This window comes from Sinohyriopsis cumingii, chromosome 15 (assembly GCF_028554795.1).
Source record: "Sinohyriopsis cumingii isolate HCF-2022 chromosome 15, ASM2855479v2, whole genome shotgun sequence".
NCBI classification, from domain to species: Eukaryota; Metazoa; Mollusca; class Bivalvia; order Unionida; family Unionidae; genus Sinohyriopsis; species Sinohyriopsis cumingii.
This window is the reverse complement of record NC_142975.1, coordinates 53,904,665-53,924,945: the sequence shown is the minus strand read 5'-3', so window position 1 is coordinate 53,924,945 and position 20,281 is coordinate 53,904,665. Positions and strand designations below refer to the sequence as shown.

The 20,281-nt window shown below is 34.8% G+C and overlaps 1 protein-coding gene across 1 annotated transcript in view; it reads right to left on the bottom strand.

Annotated features, from left to right (window-relative positions):
* LOC149781814 (cytochrome P450 4F5-like) overlaps nucleotides 1-20,281 on the bottom strand; it is a 57,778-nt gene that overhangs the window by 1,655 nt on the left and 35,842 nt on the right. Inside the window, exons 7-10 of the mRNA XM_089935986.1 lie at nucleotides 20,052-20,181; nucleotides 13,793-13,922; nucleotides 10,239-10,517; nucleotides 5,166-5,231 (exon numbers count right to left, since the gene is read on the bottom strand). Of these exons, the coding sequence (XP_089792112.1) occupies nucleotides 5,166-5,231; nucleotides 10,239-10,517; nucleotides 13,793-13,922; nucleotides 20,052-20,181 (605 nt within the window). The remainder of the gene's footprint in view (nucleotides 1-5,165; nucleotides 5,232-10,238; nucleotides 10,518-13,792; nucleotides 13,923-20,051; nucleotides 20,182-20,281) is intronic.

Genomic DNA, 20,281 nt, shown 5'->3' with positions numbered 1-20,281 from the left:
TAACTAACTTGTATAACAGCATGACCTGCTTAAATCTAAGATTGAAAGTCAAGAAAGAATTTCCTATGCTTATCACTTAGCATGAAAGTGTGAAGTATTAATTAAAAGTTTACATGTTGTAAAACTAATGCATTTTTTATTTGGGTCACCGTGTGTGTGTGTGTGTGTGTGTGTGTGTGTGTGTGTACACAAGTATAAATAGGCAGTTGAACAGATAAAAATATAGAAAATAATATCAGAGATATTGCTGACAACAATGAACTATCATAGAACTATAAAGTCTGTTCTCAAATAATAAGTTCATTAATTAGATGTTTTATCCCCCCCCCATTTATGAGTCTTAAGGTTTTAAAAGTGCCAGCTTATTACTTTTTAAAAGTCATTTTAACAAATTACAAGGTCCAAAGAATTGCTGTGAGCATACAGAAGACAGACAGACACAAAGAAAATAATATGGACAGATAGATAGGCAGATGAATATAAAGTTGAATAGGTAGATACTAATACACATCATAAATATGTATATACATATATGTATGCACATATATAACAAATAATTTGACCAACAGATTCAATACATTTTATATTCTCAAATTCCCAATTAATTTAATAACCAGAGATTATGGGTAATCCCTCTAAAGTGCTTTAGTACTTTGTGACACTTTTCTAAAATAATATAATTTTTATCATTGAAATTATTTTTATGACCCCCACCACAGTTTTGTAATTTCCATACACTATGCATCTTTTTGCAATTAGCTCCTTCATGCATATTGTATGTTTGGGTTATCACCATAACTTTCTATAAAATGTATGTTTATAAACATTTTGTGACTTACTTTTCAAGTACTTTGTATCAGTATTGTGCAGATGTGAAAATACTTCATTTAAGAACGTATCATTCAAACTTCACTTTAAACAGTGTAGATCCAAATTTACCATCAGATCATGTGTCAGCATATCAGGGTCATATAAAGATCTAAAGGGTAGATCTGATTTACCATCTAATCATGTAGCAGCATAATGAGATCTTGGAACCACCTTGTTTGTAAGTTACGTCACAGAACAGCAAATTTCGCTAAGTAACAGCACCGACATTTCTGAGGCTGGTTTGTGACCAGGTGCCCTATTGTAGTGCCACAGCACTCACCTAGTCACTAAAAGCTTCTAGGGTCTGGTTTAAATTGTAGTCGCGAAAAGCTTGCAGAGCCAAGTATCCACACATACAAGACTAGTTCAAAACATGTAGTAATGTTAGTCCTGAAGCCATCTGCAGCTGCCAAGAGTCACTTGGGTCATGTGGGAAGCTTCCCAGGTCTAGCATAGTAAAACAGCTGTACATTAGACCCTTAGAATCACATTAAAATATACTATTGTGTCAAGCCCATCTAGGAACAACAAAGTATGCATGGATGCAGTTGGTTAAAGCAGCATCATGCAGCCACAGCAGCTTCAACACCTATTGCACGGTGCATACAGCCCATTTAAAAAACTATGGAATCCAGCACCTTACCTGTAGTAATTGTAGAGGAGGCACTTAGCCACTCACCGACTATGCAGTTGCTGTGTAGAGGGGCATTAGTCAACCAATCTTCGATGAATGCAAAGGCAGGCACCTTAATTTAAACCTCAAACAGACGAGGTAAAAGCTCTGGCAGGATGCTTTTCTGAATATAAGGTGCCATCCACGGGCTCTGGTCAAACCCTGTAATTGGATAGATCTTGGATATGTGCAATTCTTCTTGGGTGGAAAGCTGAAGATCCCGATAGTGGATTATGTATCGTTCATTGTACGAAGGCTGGGAATTTGTACTACTACTACCTGTATATTGGGTAAAGGCAGCATGATAAGGAGAAAGCCACTGAATATAAATATTTTCAGCAGCTAGAGAAAGGTTGCTACGAGCATGATGAATCTGTTTGGGATATTCCATGTCTACCTCTACGCATGACATAAGCCAGGGTGTAAATAGATTCTTGAATAATTTTATGGTCGAACCAGCGGTGACTGCCCATGGATAGGCTCTGCATCATGATCCAGTCATAAAAAATAATTATGATCCAGCTAGATATTCAGGTGGTGGGCTTGATGGGGTCATAGTCTGAGCACTTAGAGTTGTTAGCCATTGGATATCACTTACTGAAAATGTATTGCTCCTGCAAATACCTCATTCTTAGAAGATATACATGTAGTTATTGGTCAGCAACTCGTATTTTTAACATGGCACTCCATCCCATCCTGGACAACTCTTATTTTTAGCATGGCACCCCATCCTATCCTGGGCAACTCTTATTTTTAGCATGGCACCCCATCCCATCCTGGGCAACTCTTATTTTTAACATGGCACCCCATTCCATCCTAGGCAAAGAGCTAGTCAAAGCCATAGCTATTTAGTGTTGAGGCTTTGTGATGTTCCAAGACGTGACCTAGGAGGAAATCTGTCTTAAGGAATATGCCATGATACTCGCACATATTTTTAAAACCCAAGGTATCCCATACTTTTGGGCATGTTGTTGATTTTAAGAAGATTTACCTGTACTGCTAATGTATGATTCCAATGGGGGTGGGGGTGGGGGAAATAAATGTGTCACATCACGAAAAGACAAACTAACAATATACTCATGTGGCTCCTCTATACATACTAACACAGAACAGTCCTAGCCCTAACCTCTTAATACTGAGTGTTAAGCGAGGTTGCTGTTAGAACCAATTTTGTAAGCCTTGGATATGACTTGACCGGGGATTTAACCCACTACCTCCTGCATTCAAGGCGGACACTCTGATCACTAGGCCACCAGAGCAGTCTGAGAGTTAAAGTTGTTAAACATGAATCAGAAAGAGGTTGTTTCAATTATACATTATGTGACAGTAGATCTGAGTCTATGCATATCACAATTAAGCATGTCATATACACAAAGACATATGGCAACATTATGTGACAGTAGGTCTGAGTCTACGCATATCACAATTAAGCATGTCCTATACACAAACACATATGGCAACATTATGTGACAGTAGGTCTGAGTCTATGCATATCACAATTAAGCATGTCCTATACACAAACATATGGCAACATTATGTGACAGTAGGTCTGAGTCTACACATATCACAATTAAGCATGTCTTATACACAAACACATATGGCAACATTATGTGACAGTAGGTCTGAGTCTATGCATATCACAATTAAGCATGTCCTATACACAAACACATATGGCAACATTATGTGACAGTAGGTCTGAGTCTATGCATATCACAAGTAAGCATGTCCTATACACAAACACATATGGCAACATTATGTGACAGTAGGTCTGAGTCTACGCATATCACAATTAAGCATGTCCTATACACATAAACATGTGGCAACATTATGTGACAGTAGGTCTGAGTCTATGCTGTTTCTGTTATAAACAATATACATGACATCAAGTCTCAATAAATGATGTTCTCAATATAAGCATGCAAACACAAGTGCATTTCACTGCAGGTCTCAGTCCATATAGTTCACAATTAAGCATATGTTACACACAACAGAAGGTCTGTCCATGCTCTTCAAAATTAACAGGTGTTGTATACAAACATTGTTTGTGACACCAGGTCTCAGTCTATGCAGTTCACAATTAAGCGTTTGTTATACACAAACACATGTGACAGCTGGTGTGAGCTTACATTGTTTACAACTATGCATTTGTTATACACAAACACATGTGACAGCTGGTGTGAGCTTACATTGTTTACAACTATGCAAATGTTAAACACAAACACATGTGACCGCAGGCCTGCATCTATCCTGTTTAATATTAAGAGCATGTTAAACACAAACACATTATGTGACTGCAGGTTTGACTGTTCGCTGTTATACATGCACAAATGGTACACTCTACTCAAATGAAATAATCTCCTACTGTATTTATCCTATGATAAGCCTAAGCTTGATGACACTGCTTCAAAATATTTGCAAATATTTGCTAATGATATCTGCATCTGACAATTAGTCCAACCTCCACTTTTAGACAAATCTATTACCCTGACCATTTGGACATATCATGGGACAAATAGTATACTTACCTATGACTCATTGTATATACCAGTCAAGTAATTACCTATGAATCAGTGTATATACCAGTCAAGTAATTACCTATGACTCATTGTATATACCAGTCAAGTAATTACCTATGAATCAGTGTATATACCAGTCGAGTAATTACCAATGACTCATTGTATATACCAGTCAAGTAATTACCTATGAATCAGTGTAATTGCTTATCTTTGATTAAATGTATTCACCTAAGTACACTGAATTGCCCACTGAACTTAGACACAAAGACACAGTGATCACATTCAAGAGGGCTCTCAAAACTCACTTATTTCAACTGCAAGAACAAACTTAAGACCTAATAATGTTTCCTACCTTAAATATTCTCAGCATGTTTTTTAATGTTTTCTAATCTCATGGTGTTTGCTTTTGTAATCATATCATTATATTTTTACCTTATAGGTGTTGTCTCGTGTTGTAAAGCACTTAGAGCTTCTAAAGATTAGGCGCTATACAAAGTCCTCATTATTATTATTATTATTGCATACCTAAGAATGAATGTACACACCTGTCTAGTTATATACTTATGGATGAGTGTATACTCCTGTCTAGCTACTTGCCTATGAATCAGTGTATACACCTAAGTACATACCTACATATTAAAGCATCCATCTCAGATGTGGGATGTCATGGGTTCAAACCCCAACCGAGTCATACCAAAGACTTATAAAAAATGTTACTAACAGCTGCCTCACTAGGCACTCATAATTAAGGGCTAGTGTTAGGACTAGTCAGCCTCGTGTCAGGATAATGTGACTGGGTCAGATATGATGCTACATGTCTGCAGCATGATGTCCCAGTGCTAGACATCACTATAAACTGCCACACTGCAGACATCGTAGCAATATGACTGAAAAATTGTTAAAGCTACGTAAAAATCTAAATCACGCACATACACACATACCTATGAATGAGTGTATACACCTGTCAAAGCACATACCCATGAAAGATTGTATACATCTAAGTGAATCTGTATAATATACAGCTAATTACACACCTGTGAATCAGTGTATACTCCTGTCTAAGTACTTACCTGTGAATCAGTGTATACTCCTGTCTAAGTACTTACCTATGAATTAGTTTTGAGATGACAACCTTCATTTCATGCATTGCAAAATGTTGGCCAATACAATTCCTGTTGGGAAAAATATGTATATTGTATTATAAGTTATGGGGAAAATTATATAATAATAAATTTAATTATATAAAGATTACAAAATAAGATACTATGTGTAGAAATATCTACTAATATCTGAAATTAAATTAGCTATAAATGATATGAGGTGAAAGAGTGCTGTATTGCTAATATAGTTTTGTATGCAACAAGTAATTTTTACAAGAATGTAATACTTGCATTCTCAGATATAATTCTTATTTAATTTCTTTGCTGCTTAGAGATATTTGGAGTATAATGTTTAAAAGTGAGCTGAAAACTAAAATTTTCATTTCCAATTAATGAATAATAACTTTAAAAATAAACATCTATTTCAATAGAAAAATACCAGTTTTCAATGTTCCAAATACTAGACTTCAATTTTAATGACTTCAAAAGAAATATCAATGTGAATATCTATATATATATATATATATATATATATATATATATATATATATATACAATCTGGTTGTGTTTAGTGTTACAATTAGAAGCATTCAATATCCAGATTAAGAAAATAAGTTGAGAAGAAGTATCCATTCAAAATAGATAAATACCTGTTGCCATTTTAACTACATGTAGTCATCAAACACACTAGTACACGGGGATTATGTATTTGAAACAATTAATTATCTTTTGAAATAGATACCTCTTGCCAAGTCATTATTTAAATTCTAAAATAAAGTAAAAGATAATTCATCTTCTGCACAGTAATTGCATTATGTTGACCTGGTACTATTGTGTAGTGCAAGCATTGCACACAACCATTAACTATGCACTGCTGAAACCCAGATTTCCACTCTTTTTTTTAACAAAAATCTCTGGGTCTTTTCCAGGTTTGTCATCCTATACAATATTGATTTTCTCAAAGTTAATTAATTACTAAATTTAATTAATACACATGTTGCATTCTTAAATCAAAAGCTACTTTTATTTTCAGACTCTCCAAAAGCATCTGAATTATGACATGTACTAAACCATAAAATGCACAGATGTCACTAGAAACAAGTTACTACAAGTATCAAATTTCACATAAATTTGGATGTAATTCATTCTATTTTTTACAATATATAAATTTTAACTTTACTCAATTAACTGGATTAGTTGGTGTGAAGAAAATGTTTAAGAAAAGGGATGTTGATAATTTGGACGAAAACCCTAAAAATGATCTACCTTTATAAGAACTTCATTTTTTCATTATAAATACACTTATACAGGTCTCTTGGAAAATGTTACTGTCATTTCTTTACATGACACAGTACACTTAGTACAGCATTACTTACACTCTTACTATGAAATGACTGGTACCAAATGCAAATTTGGTACTAGAAGGTATTTAAACCAGCTGTCCTCAATTTGAGAGTAATACTCTCATGATTTTAACCAATTTATTCATTTCCACTGGGTGCCTGTATAAAAATAAAAGTCAGCTTCCTTTGTGACCTATGCTGGACTGACAACAAGTAGACAAAATAGGCAAAATAACTGATGTATCTATATGTTAAGCAATGTTGAGCTTTGAGGTTTCTTAAGCGTATGAAATGCACTCAAATATTTTCAAGGTGTAAGCATCTACTTTACCCAGGGATGAGTAAGCAGTAAAGTTTTCCTCAACACATCCAATATTTTTCATCAGGATGAGAGGAGGATTGGTTTTCCTCAGTCCTGTTCTTGCCAGTAGCTTCTCGTGGGTCGGTGGTTCTTCCCGGGGTTTTCCTGGGTTCTTCCTCCACCATTAATACTGGCCACCATGCATAGCCTATCATGTGCTGAAAAATGGCGTTAAACCCCACAACAACAACAACAACAACAACAACATCAGTTCTGTCCTGCTTATGTCTTGTTGGTGCCAAAAGTAATCCATCTATGGACTGAATAATACATGCAGTCATTGTCATTTAGGACACCCAGAGCACAGGATACTGCATTGAAATTGCTCCAACAGCTGGTATATTTCTATATATTTTGCATGGTCTGATGGCAACATTTACTGCATTGGCGAGTTGGGATGTTGAAGGTTGCTATTGCTGATAATACATAACACTGTGTTACCAGTACGAACTGACAAATAATAAGCAAAGATTTATCATACTACATTTTTGTTAATTTTACATTATTTACATATTCAAAGAAGGCATGAGAAAAATAAGCTTTATTATTCTCTAACATCTACCATGATCATACATAACAGCGTGTTGGCAGTGTTATGTTAGACTGGTCATCTTCTGCATAAGAAAAGATCTTGATATTGAGTGGACTAAGGAGTAGCTAATCTTCCTGATGAATTCAATCATCTGAAAGCTTGGATTGTCTCTACAAATATATATTTTAGGACATGCATCCAAATGATCGATTCAGTAATTGTATCTCAACTGACTGAAAAGTTATGCAACCTCTGATAATACCAGTCAACTCAAGAAATTTAATTCGCAGTCAGTTCAATGACTCAATTACATATTTTATGTCATTAAGTGGTGGCTAAAACTTCCCCAATTTTCTCCAATCTTTGATCATAATGTAATAAAAAAATGGCTTATCTTGGTTCAGAACTGATTCTTTCTCTCAACTTTTTCCTGATTTCTTGTAGTGTGGGAACTCCTCTGTGATACTGCCACCCTGTTACATTATATGTGTGAGATGGTGTGATTTGGATTTTTTAAAGGTAGCTTTAACAATTTTCAGTCATGTAACTACAATGTCAGTAATGTGGCTGCTTATGGCCAGCACTGGGGCATCATGTCAAAGACATGTAGCATCATGTCCCACCCAGTCACATTATCATGACACCATGCCAATCATTCCTAACACTAACCTCTTAATGCTGAGTGCCATGCAAGGCAGCTGCTAGTATACCATTTTTATAAGTCTTTGGTATGACTCAGCCAGGGTTCAAATCTGGCTCCTTCTGCATCCAAGGCAGGTGCTCTAATCACTTAGGCCACCTGAGTGATCTGTTATATTATGAGTGTTACTGTTAGTGACATGTAGCTCCGAATGACGTATCTATTGTACAACATAAATACTTCTTTAAATCCTCCATGGACTGTACAAGGAGGTGAAATGGTAGAATTAAATATCAATTCTTTCATCCCAAGCATTTAGTTTTAAATTGAAATTATACAGTAATGATATATGAAATCACAGAAAAAATATAAATGTTATATTATAAAATAAACAATTGTTGACTAATATTTTAGGAATTATATAATGCTTAAAAATAATTTTTAAAAATATGTGAACAACTATTTAAAAAACAGTAATAGTCATAAAAAATTTAGTATACTCATTTTTAGCTGGTTTCATGTGAAATCTTTTGTAGTATGTAAGGGTCAAACAGTTTCAAGTGTTGAAATTCTGATACATTTCAGTGAGAACAAGATTTTTAATTTTGCAGTACACATTTTTGTATCAGATTGGCCCTATTTTAATTTGGACAAAGTAGACATCATTAGAATTTTTTTGGTGAAAACCCATATTATGATGATCATCCCTTACAGGAGAGTAGTGACAACAAGATTTTTAAGACTGATATCATGGTGGCCGTACTGGATATACGACTGGCACCATTTTCATTTGGGACCAACTTGGTATAATAAGTCTATTGGTAAACTGACTGACTGATCTGGAGTAGAGATATTTTCAAGAACTGACTTTCCATTCAGGAGTAGCAATAACAATATTTGAAACGTGGCTGATGTCATGGTTGTATTGGATCAGCACCATTTTCATTTAAGACCATTGAATGAACATAACAAAAAGTCTTCTGGGGAAATTCCAATGTAAGTATGACATTCTGTTCAAGCAGAGTTGTGACAGCAAAATTTATAAGATGGCTGTCATGGTGATCATATTGGATATCAAACTGACAAGATTTCTATCATGGCTGTCATGGTGATCATATTGGATATCAGACTGACAAGGTTTAATAAAACATATCTGTCATGGTGATCATATTGGATATCAGATTGACAAGATTTCTAAGATGGCTGTCACCATGATCACATTGGATATCAGATTGACAAGATTTCTAAGATGGCTGTCATGGTGACCATATTGAATATCAGATTGACAAGATTTCTAAGATGGCTCTCATGGTGATCATATTGGATATCAGATTGACAAGATTTCTAAGATGGCTGTCATGGTGATCATATTGGATATCGGATTGATAAGATTTCTAAGATGGCTGTCATGGTGATTATATTGGATACAAGATTGACAAGATTTCTAAGATGGCTGTCATGGTGATTATATTGGATATCAGATTGACAAGACTTCTAAGATGGCTGTTATGGTGATCATATTGGATATCAGATTGATGAGATTTTTGTTTAGGACCAGCGAGACATGATAAGAAGTTTGTTAGTGAAAAATCCATGCTGATACAACTATACATTCAAAAGTGGTAGTGATAACAAGATTTTCAAGACGCTGCCATGGCAGTCATGCTGGACTTAAGATCAGCATCATTTTCATTTAGGATCAACTTGACATCTTGTGGTGAACATCCCATGTTGATATGATATTCTGTACTAGTAGTGATAACAAGATGTTACAGATTGTTGCCATGATGCCCATATTAGACAGCCGATGGGGGCTATTTTCTTTTAAGACCAACTAGACACTAAAATAAGTCTTTCAGCGAAAACCTGTTATTGATAAGACCATCCATCCATCCAAGGGGAACTGTGATAACAAGATTTTCAAGACTGTCAATATGGCAGACAAACTGAAAGTTTTAGAAGCATAATTTTAATTTAGGACCAATTAGACCATGGAACAAATGTGTGTGCAAAGTTTCAAGGCAATCCTCCAAGTAGTTTAGGAAGAGTACCATGATAATGAACTCAGGCTAATGGATAAACAGATGACAGTCAATGGACAGAAGACTGTCCCATAAATACTTCCGGTCTCTGACCATTGGAGCTAATAAAAAAAAACACAACTGTTGAGAAAGGTGCTCAAACATTTTACAGAGGAACTGACCTTGGTCCAGCAGAGAATGGCACATACTGGTAGGAATCCATTTTTGTTAAATTTTCCTTGGAGAACCTCTCTGGAATAAATTCTTCTGGATTGTCCCATACATCTTTGTTGTGGTGGAGATTGAGGATTTGAACAGTGACAATAGTACTAGCAGGAAAAGTATGTCCATCGATTTCAAACTCTTTAGTAAATTGTCGTTGTATACCGAAAACTGGGCCATGAAAACGCATTCCTTCCTTGATGACCATTGTCAAGTATTCAAGCTTTGGTAGATCTTCCCTGAAATGCATGTGTCAACAATCCTCAATGATCAATGAAATATGGAATTTGTGAGTTAAATATTATGATTTATTTTAAGCTAGTCCATGCAATATTGAATTTTCCAAACAAAATAACTTTCATAATTCACTCGAGTCAACAGACATCATCACTGTCACATAATAAACACGATCACCAAGGCATTTCAACTACCATATTGTCAGTCATTTGGTACAGAGAAGAATGTTGAATGGTCTTGCAAAAGAACACTCCCACTATGAAATTAATTTGGATTTTTAATTTTATATGCTTGTTTACCTTGAACTAGGAGACAAGTTACTACTTATATTTCCCTGTGAATGTACACCAAATACAGCAATACATAAATGGTAAACAGCTGATATTACAGTAAAAAATCTGTGACTTTAATCTGGTATACACTTTAGCTAGCCAGCATGTCTGAGCATAAAATAAAAAGAAACCTGCTGTTACAAGTGAATAATGGACATATTTCATCTTATGACTCTAGGAAAACCTCAAGGATTTTCACTCATGGCTTTGATACTTGTGAGAATAATGCAATATATCCATTTCTGTGTGATACAAGCAAATATCCTCCATATATCACCAGGTGTTGATGTGAATGACATACTGACTATAAAGAGTCTCGAGTTATTGTTGTGAATCACATACTACATCAGTCTATAGTGAATGACATTACATAATGAGTCTCCAATTAATTATAGTGGTTATTGTAGAGAAAGACATACTGTAAAAAGAGTATCTAGTTATTGTAGAGAAAGACATTATAGAATGAGTCTCTAGTTAATTATAGTGGTTACTGTAGAGAATGACATACTGTAAAATGAGTATCTAGTTACTAGAGAATGACATATTTCATAATGAGTCTCTAGTTAATGTAGAGAATGACTTATTACATAATGAGTCTATAGTTAATGTAGAGAATGACTTATCACATAATGAGTCTCTAGTTAATGTAGATAATGACTTATTACATAATGAGTCTTTAGTTAATGTAGAGAATAACATTACATAATGAGTCTATAGTTAATGTAGATAATGACCTTTTACATAGAGTCTATAGTTAATGTAGAGAATGACATTACATAATGAGTCTCTAGTTAATGTAGAGAATGACTTATTACATAGAGTCTATTGTTAATGTAGAGAATGACTTATTACATAGAGTCTATAGTTAATGTAGAGAATAACATTACATAATGAGTCTCTAGTTAATGTAGAGAATGATATATTACATAAAGAGTCTATAGTTAATGTAGAGAATGACTTTTTACATAGTCTATAGTTAATGTAGAGAATGACTTTTTGCATAGAGTCTATAGTTAATGTAGAGAATGACATTACATAATGAGTCTCTAGTTAATGTAGAGAATGACTTATTACATAGTCTATAGTTAATGTAGAGAATGACTTTTTGCATAGAGTCTATAGTTAATGTAGAGAATGACTTATTACATAGTCTATAGTTAATGTAGAGAATAACATTACATAATGAGTCTCTAGTTAATGTAGAGAATGACATATTACATAATGAGTCTATAGTTAATGTAGAGAATGACATTACATAATGAATCTCTAGTTAATGTAGAGAATGACTTATTACATTGTTGTTGTTGTAGGGTTTAATGCCATTTTCAGCACAAGATAGGGTATACTTGGTGGCCAGTATAACTGGTGGAGGAAGAACCTTGGAAAACCCCAGGAAGAACCACCGACCCATGAGAAGCTACTGGCAGGCTTTCTCACATACCCACGTTAGCCAATCCTGAGACTCGAATTCACGCAGACAGAGGTGAGATGGCAGTGATCCGTAATGATAAGCGCTTTAGACAACTTGGCCACTCAGGGCCCCAACGTATTACATAGAGTTTTAGTTAATGTAGAGAATGACATTACATAATGAATGTCTAGTTAATGCAGAGAATGACTTATTACATAAAGAGTCTATAGTTAATGTAGAAAATGACATATTACATAATGAGTCTCCAGATATTAAAGAGAGTAACATTCTATGTAATGATTCACCAGCTGTTGTATTGAATGACATACTTAAATTGTCTTTCCCATGCCATTTTAAAAATGATTTAACTTTTGTTGAGAATCCCTCTTCACCTATGAAAATGGATAGTCTGCTCAAATTTGGTTGAGGAAGGTAACTAGTTTCCCCAGGTACCTGGCTCCAGTAGAGGCTACAAATGAATAGTCCACTCAAATTTGGTTAAAGAAGCTAACTAGTTTCCCCAGATACCTGGTTTTGGTAGAGGTTAGATTATACTTCTTACTGAAACAACAAGGCCATTTCACAACTACTGCAATGTAATCAATACATATAAGAGCAGGTTGTTATCTGTGTATTGGTTTCAGTTAAAACAATTATTTACCAGGTCTAAACACAAGTTTCCTGTGGCTTATCAGAAACTCCCAAGGTCCTATTTTGGGTCTTTTATCGTAAATTTTAGTTGATCAAAAAGTAAATGCTATCAGACATGTGCAGTATATAGTATTATAAGAAATTCCAGAGACCTGTGATCAATGTATCCAAAATTTCATTAATTTAAATTGTACACATCTATGTGTGATATAAATTGAGTCAAATCACTTCCTGATATGTTTGCAATTGTCCCTGCATTTAATGAACAGGTAATAAAGTTTCAGCCCATAACCATTGTTTTTCAGCAATTATGGAATATTAATAAGTATACTGAGTTTAGTGAGAAATGTGGAAAAATAACACTACATTAATTTGATTTTTCATTGGAATCGTCCCAAAGTTTACTTAAGACCCCATCAGTATTATTTTATTAGCTCTAGATGAGTGTTTTCAATACTGCTTACCTAGGAGCATGCACGACAATAACTACCGACATAGACAAACAAAAGAGGATAGGCACCTTTGTTGATACCTGCAACTATTAAAATCCTTTTTAAATAAACAATACATACTGATGTAGGCAAGGAAAAGAGGATGAAGTGATGCCTTTATTGACATCAAAATCTATTCATAATCTTCTTGAATACATTCAGTGAATATTAAGATAGGAAATTTTTGTTTCTTTTTAGCTCTAGCCAGCATACTTTTATGAATGAAGAAAAGCAGCTATAGTTTCAGCTAGCAGAACAATGTTTTACACAAAAATCTAATTTGGAAAAGTAGGCCTGTTTCCATATATTTTGTGAAGATGAAACATTTATGAGAACTGTAAATGAGAATAAAAAACTGGAACTGTCTTACAAACAGATTAAATAATTTTTACCATTGTAAATCATTGGATTCACTGTCATGAAGGACACTGTTTATCTCTTCATAAACTTTACTCTGGATCTCTGGATGTTCAGCCAAAGAGTAGAGTGTCCAGGATATAGCACTGGCTGTTGTGTCATGGCCTTTTCAACGAAAAGAAATTGAATAAAAATAAAACAAACAACAAACACATCTGTATTAAAAAAAATTATTTTCAACATTACACTCTGATATATTTTGATATCCTACATTGAATATTTACTGTTATTATTCCACCTTAACTTTGTGGAAAACTGATTGAATTTAAATATAGCTAAATTCCATACACACTCCACTCTCATCCCAAATCCTATTATCTTTGGTTTATAGTGTCACAAATTTAAGACCTTAGAAAGTATGTGTTAGTGGCTAATGTAGGCATTACTAATGCTGAAGGTCAAAGAAAAGTAGCATTATTACTGTTGAAAGGTCATAGAATGCATGACTTAGTGGCATATACTGTCACTACCAATGCTGAAAGGTCATAGAATGCATGACTTAGTGGTATATACTGTCACTACCAATGCTCAAAGGTCATAGAATGCATGACTTAGTGGCATATACTGTCACTACCAATGCTGAAAGGTCATAGAATGCATGACTTAGTTGTATATACTGTCACTACTAATGCTCAAAGGTCATAGAATGTTAAGACTTAGTGGTACTGTATATACTGTCACTACTAATGCTCAAAGGTCATATAATGCATGACTTAGTGGCATATACTGTCACTACTAATGCTCAAAGGTCATAGAATGTAAGACTTAGTGGTACTGTATATACTGTCACTACTAATGCTCAAAGGTCATAGAATGCATGACTTAGTTGTATATACTGTCACTACCAATGCTCAAAGGTCATAGAATGCATGACTTAGTGGTATATACTGTCACTACCAATGCTCAAAGGTCATAGAATGCATGACTTAGTGGTATATACTGTCACTACCAATGCTCAAAGGTCATAGAATGCATGACTTAGTTGTATATACTGTCACTACCAATGCTCAAAGGTCATAGAATGCATGACTTAGTGGTATATACTGTCACTACCAATGCTCAAAGGTCATAGAATGCATGACTTAGTGGCATATACTGTCACTACTAATGCTCAAAGGTCATAGAATGTAAGACTTAGTGGTACTGTATATACTGTCACTACTAATGCTCAAAGGTCATAGAATGCATGACTTAGTTGTATATACTGTCACTACCAATGCTCAAAGGTCATAGAATGCATGACTTAGTGGTATATACTGTCACTACTAATGCTCAAAGGTCATAGAATGTATGACTTAGTGGCATATACTGTCACTACTAATGCTCAAAGGTCATAGAATGCATCACTTAGTGGTATATACTGTCACTACCAATGCTGCAAGGTCATAGAATGCATGACTTAGTGGTATATACTGTCACTACTAATGCTCAAAGGTCATAGAATGCATGACTTAGTGGTATATACTGTCACTACTAATGCTCAAAGGTCATAGAATGCATGACTTAGTGGTATATACTGTCACTACCAATGCTCAAAGGTCATAGAATGCATGACTTAGTGGTATATACTGTCACTACTAATGCTCAAAGGTCATAGAATGCATGACTTAGTGGTATATACTGTCACTACCAATGCTCAAAGGTCATAGAATGCATGACTTAGTTGTATATACTGTCACTACTAATGCTCAAAGGTCATAGAATGCATGACTTAGTTGTATATATACTGTCACTACTAATGCTCAAAGGTCATAGAATGCATGACTTAGTGGTATATACTGTCACTACCAATGCTCAAAGGTCATAGAATGCATGACTTAGTTGTATATATACTGTCACTACTAATGCTCAAAGGTCATAGAATGCATGACTTAGTGGTATATACTGTCACTACCAATGCTCAAAGGTCATAGAATGTAAGACTTAGTGGTACTGTATATACTGTCACTACTAATGCTCAAAGGTCATAGAATGCATGACTTAGTGGTAAATGCAGACTTTTTAATGCTCGGTCACAAGGTTATAGAAAGTATGGAATCGTGACAAATGCTGGCACGAATATTGCTGAAGGTCACAGAAAATATTATTAGTGGCAAATTTAGGCACTACTAATGGAGAAGGTCATAGAAAGTATTGTGTGTTTGTGTGTGTGTGTGTGTGTGTGTGTGTTTGTGTGTGTGTGATTTGGATTTGTAACATAGCTTTACCAATTTTTTCAGTCATATCACTGCAATGTCTGCAGTGTGGCAGTTTATAGTGAAGTCTAGCAATGGGGCATCATGGAGGAACCCCCTGTTCCAGTTAAAACAGTAGATTATTCAGAGAAAAACAGATCAAGTTGATAGTTTTTATGCAAAACAAAAGAAACCCTTTCAAAGTCTAATTCCAAAAACCAAAATCTGCGAAATCTCCCCCCAAATACACACTCAAATACACACATGCACACTCAGGCATCATGATTGCAGTGCAGTAAAATAAATGATAGATTGTCTAAAAACTATCATTCCATCATTGATTCCACTGACTACTACTTAATGTAGCTATAGTAACCTTAGATGTCTGCAACATATATACCCTAGAATGAAATGTATTGCATTATGCTTAGCACAATTGTAACATTTGTAACAATTGTAATATTTGCAACGATTGTAACATTTGTAACAGTTGCAATACTTATAACAATTGTAATATTTGAGTATACAAAGGTTTTAATGATTTTTACTGTTGTAAATATCTGCTGTACCTGGTCTGCTTGTAAGTAACAATGCACTAGAAATTGATTTTGAAACATTAAGAGTGCTAGTCATCTGAATCCATGAAAAAGCAAAATAAAGGTAATTTATGTTTCATGCACAGATTTGCTGTTATTAAGTTCTAATTTTATGGCAGAACTAAAAATGTGTTCATAGGATATGGATACCCCCACTGGCCCCCTCTCCTCCACCTTGAATGAGTGCTACAACTAAAGGCAGCCTCCCCCACCCTGAATGAGTGCTGGAAGTACCAAAAGCAGCTTCCTCCTTCATATTGAATGAGTGATGCAAGTAGAAGAGGCAGGACCTTTACATACCCAGCAAAAGATGTCTGTTGTGCTGATCTGGCCAGCACACTATGCATTATCCATCATCAGTTACAGAACCAGTGATGGTATTGCAGAGACGTCCACGGCAATGTTCAAATGGCAGATACTAAAGCTAGTGATGGTACTGCAGAGATGTCCAATGCAATGTTCAAATGACAGATACTAAAGTCAGTGATGGTATTGCAACAACTTGCAATGCAATGTTCAAATGACAGATAGCAAAGTCAGTGATGGTATTGCAACAACTTCCAATGCAATGTTCAAATGACAGATAGTAGAGAGACTGAGTACGAATAGAACTGTCTCCTGTCTCACATGGCAGTGAGAAAAAATATTTCTGCTCCTATGCTACCTCATGTAAAAAATTTAAATAACTACTTTTTGTTACAATATGAATTTTTAGACAGTCCAGGAAAAAATCATCTGATCAGATATTGGTCCAACACATATCACTAAGCCCAGTGCATGTTTAATTATGCATTCAATCATTGTTAATGTAGATGGAAAGTCAGTTGTCAATGTTATTGATGCATTCCCTATTTTATCTTCAATCACATTAGGATGTGGAGAAAACAATTTTTAGAAAAGTGTCCAGGCTTTTGAAAGATGCTAACCCTGAATCAGATGGTCTAATTTATGAAGATATGTACATACTACGAGTTATGTAAACACTTTCTTTAATTGTTTCATGTATTATTCTATACATTTATTGAATTTCACTTAAGATAAATCAAGAATAGAGGTCTGGAAAAACTATCTAGTATTTTTAATTAACATCCATTGTAACAATTATATAGTGCAAGAAATAAAAAAATGTAGAAGCATATACCTGCCATAACATGCCATGTCACAAGAAAAATACTATTTTGGTCTATAAAAGAACCCAACATGGTCATTTTTGAATAACATGATTTTCAGAAATCTTAATTCCAAAGTTATTTTAACAACAGAAAAACCATACATTTTTTGACCACCATGACATGCCTGTAATCTGTAGTCTATATGAACAAGAAACAGTCCTGCTCAAAGCTCAGCTCCTTGAGGCATACAGCTGATATACAGGCAATTGAAAGGAAAGGCAGTCACACAAAAAAACAACCACCATTTAGAATATATTTAATTGTCAGACAACAGCTGCAGTGATGTGTTGTGTCAAATTTTGCTTTGGGATAGTCCATTTAGCTAATTTGCATTTGCATCACTTACATAAGGCAAACAATTCATCTGAATTTATTTTCAGACATCAAAGAGAAGAACACTGATATTATTACATATCACTGCATTGAATGAAAATTTTAAAGCCTATTCTAATAAAGTTTATGATCAACTGGTTACATTTTTTTGAAGTTGGAATTTTACTCCAATTATACAATGCACAACAATACATTAGCCATTGAAGTAGTGTTCAAGCGTGATTCGTTTTTAAAGAGTGATTCAAGAATCAACAGGTTATTAGCAAACCCCAGCAAAATGTGGCAGAAAGAGGGAAAATTAATTCTTTGGACAATTTACAAACAACATATTGACGAAAGTGTGCTATGTCCATAAAAATAGAAGCACCTATTGTATGAAATGTATTCAACACGCTGAATTAAACATTCGGATTAGTTCTCTTTATTATTATTATTTGTAATCTTAATCATGTTAAAATACTGTTAATTGACCCATGCTTTTCAGGCTGATTTTAGCCATGAAACAGACTGATTGATAGACATTAATAAGCACATGCTCGTGTTTGTACAGTTGATTTGTGTTGATAAAACATCAACACTTGAACTGGGTAGAGGTGTTATTACTGCTGTATTACCTGTAAAGACCCCACTGAACTTTAACTACCATCTAGTCTCTAGCGAGTGAAAAGATGAACACAAATGATACTTGCATTACCTTTGAATCCCCTACTGAACTATTGTAAGCAGCAAAGATTGCATCAATGGGTTTTAAGGAGAGAAACGTCAGTGTGGTTGTGATTATATGAATGTTAGCACATGGCATTGGTATTTGACAATGCTAAGTCTACATGTCAGTGTGGCTGTGATTATATGAATGTTAGCACATGGCATTGGTATTTGACAATGCTAAGTGTACATGTCAGTGTGGCTGTGATTATGTGAATGTTAGCACATGGCATTGGTATTTGACAATGCTAAGTCTACATGTCAGTGTGGCTGTGATTATATGAATGTTAGCACATGGCATTGGTATTTGACAATGCTAAGTCTACATGTCAGTGTGGCTGTGATTATATGAATGTTAGCACATGGCACTGGCATTTGACAATGCTAAGTGTACATGTCAGTGTGGCTGTGATTATATGAATGTTAGCACATGGCATTGGTATTTGACAATGCTAAGTCTACATGTCAGTGTGGCTGTGATTATGTGAATGTTAGCACATGGCATTGGTATTTGACAATGCTAAGTCTACATGTCAGTGTGGCTGTGATTATATGAATGTTAGCACATGGCATTGGTATTTGACAATGCTAAGTCTACATGTCAGTGTGGCTGTGATTATATGAATGTTAGCACATGGCACTGGTATTTGACAATGCTAAGTCTACATGTCAGTGTGGCTGTGATTATATGAATGTTAGCACATGGCACTGGTATTTGACAATGCTAAGTGTACATGTCTGTAAATATATTACATGCTCTGAAGAAAACAGACAAGTCAGTTTCTTTTATTCCAATTTGAATTTCCAATAATTTTCTATATTCTTAATATGAAAAGATAGCTTATTCTCAATGTGACAACATCAGTTTTGGGGGGACATGTGCACTGATCTGCTTTTGGACCTCAAAACACATTTTTAGAGTCTCAGAAACCCCCCAAACACTGTCTTATAATATGGCAGGTATCTAGAAGAAATTAAATAAAGTAGCATCTTAAAATACAATAATGTTGTCCTCTAAATACCTTCAAATAATAAAGTGTCCTGTAAGTACCTTCAAATAACAAAGGGTCCCATAAGTACCTTCAAATAAGAAAGTGTCCTGTAAGTACCTTCAAATAAGAAAGTGTCCTGTAAGTACCTTCAAATAACAAAGGGTCCTGTAAGTACCTTCAAATAAGAAAGTGTCCTATAAGTACCTTCAAATAAGAAAGTGTCCTGTAAGTACCTCCAAATAAGAAAGTGTCCTCTAAATACCTTCAAATAAGAATGTGTCCACCTCATTCCGGATCTCCTCCTGTGTGAGACCAATGCCACTTTCATCTTTGGCAGTCAACAAGGTGTCCAAAAAGTCCAGGTACTTCCTACTGGACAAACCCTCTTTCTTCTGCAGACACAATACATAATACTAGTGATTAGGGTTTGTCTTTGTCTTGCAACACATAATACAAAGATGTTGAGAAAACGAGATTTTATAACAGCCCAGT